Here is a 4140-nt window from a genome sequence, read left to right as displayed (position 1 = left end):
TTGATCCCTTTTTTGAAGAGCCCGTGACAACAAGTCTGTGACCTCTAAAATATGAAACATCAAATGCAAATAAATCACAAAATCAAATGTCTTCAAATATGCTAAAATACCAGTTGCTTGAGTGCGACTAAAACCATTGTCCCCRTCCTCTTCAACATACCGGAGCACTTCAACAACATTCGGAAACAAAGCAATCAAGTTCAAAATGGTTTTGTAATGAGAACCCCACCGTGTATCTCCGGCTCGTATAAGAGAAAGYTCTTGGCATTTCCCTGTTCCAGTATCAATTTCACACTTACCAATTGCTTCTTGTACTCTATCTTTGTAACTTTGTCGAAGCATGTCTTTACGCTTGCAAGAAGCATTCACCACATTGATCACCATTCCTAACATATTAAAAAAGTTCTCAACTCCGTCATGTTTACTGGCAACCGCCACAACAACTAATTGAAGTTGGTGAGCAAAACAATGGATATAATATGCCGAGCTATTTTCATTCAAGATCAAGGCCTTTAATCCATTGAACTCACCCCTCATATTGCTTGCTCCGTCGTAACCTTGCCCTCTTACTTGTTTCAAACTCAATCCATGTTCGGCAAATAAACTATCAATGGCAGATTTAAGAATTGAAGAAGATGTCCCCGTCACATGAACAATACCAAAAAATCTCTCTTTAACAATACCAYRYKCATCAACATATCGTAAAACCACCGCCATTTGTTCCTTCTTAGAAACGTCACTAGACTCATCAACTAGCAATGAGAACACATCATCACCAATTTCTTCACAAATGGATTTGAGTATTTGATTTGCAAAACAAGTAGCAATATCTTTTTGAATACTTGGAGACACCATTTGATTATTCTTTGGAGCATTTTTTAATATAACTTTACCTACATCCTCATTGCAATCACCAATTAAGACTAATGTTTCCAAGAACATGCCTTTAGAGATAGACAGTTCAGATTCATCGTGACCACGAAAGGGCAATGCATTCTTCAACAAGAACCTACAGACCTTAATTGAAGCATCTAATCGTATTCGGTGCTCATTCTTCTCCTTCTCAGTTTGCTTATGAAAGGCAACAGCAATAGATCGATCTTGGCTCATTAGATCCTCACTTTTCTTAAGTGCTCTATTGTGAAAACTATTGATGTCGCCGACATGAAGACCAAGTCTTTCCGTTTTATTCCAACTATTAAAACCATCTRTCACGAAAGCATCACTCCCACATTGTCCTACGTAATGATCTCTAAACAAATAGCAACACAAACAAAAAGCTCTATCCGTTTTTACACTATACTCCAACCAATTAGCATATTGATCAAACCAAGTCGGACAAAAACGTCTTCCTTTACTCCCGACAAATTTTTTTGGAAATGCATGACCCCGTGGTTGACAAGGTCCTCTAAGCAAATATTTTCTCCTTATTTCATCCCTTTGATTAGGATGATATTCTGAAATCTTTTTCCTATCGGCCGGATCCCAAGGAAGAYYATTCAAATCAATTTCGCAAGCCATTGAAGGAGCAGAGCTCGATTCAGGTGTTGATGCTTTCCTTTTAAAAAATCTTTCCATTTGATTTGCCTAATTGCCTACAAAAATAACAAAATTACCTACAAAATTAACCTACAAAATTAACCTAAAGCATTTACCAATTACCACAAAATTAACCTAAAGCATTTAAGTATTTAACCATTTACCATTTACCATTTACCAATCACCACAAAATTAACCTAAAGCATTTAAGTATTTAACCATTTACCATTTACCATTTACCAATCACCACAAAATTAACCTAAAAACTAAAATACTACTAATTGATTAGAAGTAGTCAAACTGTCAAAGCAAGTAAGCAACCAAGTAGTCTGTAGTCAAGTAGAACACTAGTCACTAGAACAGTAGAACTAGAACTCTAGAAGTAGACAAGTAGATAGTACTCAAACTGTCAAAAGCCTCAAAGTCAAAGAAACAAAATAAACTTACAGAAAAGAGGGGAGAGCTCGAGAGCGGAGACTGGAGAGTGGAGAGCACACACAGTGACACAGAAGAAGAAGAACAAGCTCGCAGTCGCAGCCTCTCCTCGGCTCCTCGCAGTCGCAGTCGGTAGTTGGCTGTCGGCGTCGGTCGCGCCTCTCCTCGCCGTCCGCCACAGGCCACAGCGGCGACAGCGCCACTGGATCTGCCGATCTGGATGAGGATGAAGAACAAGAGAAGACTGAAGAAGAAGAAGTCGAAACCCACTTCACCGGCACCGCACCGCTGCTTGCCTGCTTCACGTCTTCAATCACAGATTCACAGGCTCGTTTTGCAAGTTGCAATTCAAAGGGGCCTCCTACCTCATATTGTTGGGGGCCCAATTACATCTTAAAAAAAATTACAAGTAAAATATTTTTTTTTGGGTTTTCCTGTTTATTTTTTGTTGGGGGCCCAGGACCCCAACCACATTAAGCTGCGTCCGCCCCTGCGTTTGCTAAAGATAATCATACAACAGTCATCTTGTTCATGACCCACAATCAATTTTTTCGACTAGTTTTTATTAACATCTCATAGTGATTCAATTTATACCAAATTTTCACTGGAATACCCGTAACATTTTAAAACTGTATTGATTTTAGGGTTGTATTATTTGATATTTCGATGAAACCACCATTAATAATGGTTGACGACAATGACTATTACATAAAAATGTGGTACAATGATATCGGTTTTTGTATTGCTTTTACGAAACATGACCATTGTATTATTGAGAACTTTTTTTATCATTATGCCCCGAAACAAAATTTCTTGACCTCCATACTTTCTATGTCCCAACCATTTTCTATATTCATGGATTGTATTTTGACCTTCATGGCATCATGATATTTATCAGATTCCAATCCGATATTTGATTTGTTGGATTTTCTACATTTGAAATCCTGAGATTTAATTGAAAATCTTTCAAATATAGGATTGTATGCAATAAGGTTTTAGAAAATGTTAAAAACATTTGTTTTGTAAAAATCAATTAATAAAAATGTAATTTAATTGTTTTTATAATTATTTATGAATAGTGAAATCTAATTCCATTCCAAATCCTACAAACCAAACACACCGATGATTTCAAATCCATTCCAATCCAAATCCCTCAAAATTCAAATCCCTCCATAAAATCTGAATCCCTAAAAAACAGTCCTGCAAACTAAACGGTCCCTAAGTTTTTAAATATATGTTGGGCCAATTGGTAGTAAAAAGATGTCGAACATACATATAATAACAATTTTTTTTACGATATTGATACTTATACCAATATATTTGATATAAAGTTAGAACCACTAACATAGGTTTAATTAATAATAAAGTAAGAGGCTGTTTATAACTGCTGACCAGACTGATTCGATCAGCAAATTTGACTTGGTCAACAGTCAACGCATTCACCAAATCATGTGTCTGACCGAAAACTGATCCAGACGTTGACCGGATCTAGCCAACACCAAATTGATGCTTACCCATGTCAGTTTCTTTGTTTCCTTCGTTTCCCTTCCCTTGCGATTTGGTTTTTCACCCAAAAACCATCGCCGCTCCTCCTCCTTCCTCCCGCTATAAAGACCATCGCTCCTCCTCCTCCTATATCCCTTCTCCCTCGTCGCTCTCGTCCCTCTTTATGTCACCACGTCGTCTGTTTCACACAGTCACACTCGATAAGGTATGATTACAATTTTTTTGAAAAAATCTAGCTCCCTTTGTTATATTGAAGATCGTTTTTGTTCGATTAAATTATAATATCATTGATTTGTTGGTTTGAATTATTATATCACTAATCTGAGTTTTTTTGTTGGTATGATTGCTTTTAGGCTTTGTTTTTGCTACATCTCTTTTCTCTTTCTGCTACTTTGTGTGTTGTTTGCATTACCACTTCTCTTTTCTAGTTATGTGTTCAACACCATGGAATCAAGAAAAAGGATTGTTATTTCCCAGATCTGACAGTAGAACGATTTACACTAGAAGTTTGAAAGAGTAAGTAAACAAGAAGATTAAACAGAGAAATAGCGGCTGCTTTTCTATTATTGAAAATAAAGATTACAAACTCTCAAGAAACCCTAATCGACTCTCATATGATTTTGAATCTATCTATTACAAAGAGAAATCTCTTGGTGCTCT

General features: G+C 36.7%; 1 protein-coding gene across 1 annotated transcript; it reads right to left on the bottom strand.

Annotated features, from left to right (window-relative positions):
• Nucleotides 1-3: 3 nt before the first annotated feature.
• LOC112519999 (zinc finger MYM-type protein 1-like) lies at nt 4-3492 on the bottom strand (the record flags this gene model as incomplete). The annotated part of the gene is made up of 4 exons (XM_025128304.1): nt 3489-3492; nt 1987-2335; nt 1087-1252; nt 4-996 (listed from the first exon to the last, which is right to left on the bottom strand). Coding segments are annotated over exons 1-4 (1512 nt in total), but the record flags the coding sequence as incomplete, so codon positions are not given.
• Nucleotides 3493-4140: the final 648 nt, after the last annotated feature.

The sequence above is a fragment of the Cynara cardunculus genome (assembly GCF_001531365.2).
Source record: "Cynara cardunculus var. scolymus isolate 2C chromosome LG 10, CcrdV1, whole genome shotgun sequence".
NCBI classification, from domain to species: domain Eukaryota; kingdom Viridiplantae; phylum Streptophyta; class Magnoliopsida; order Asterales; family Asteraceae; genus Cynara; species Cynara cardunculus.
The sequence above is the reverse complement of the archived record's forward strand: the minus strand, read 5'-3'. Positions and strand labels throughout refer to the sequence as shown.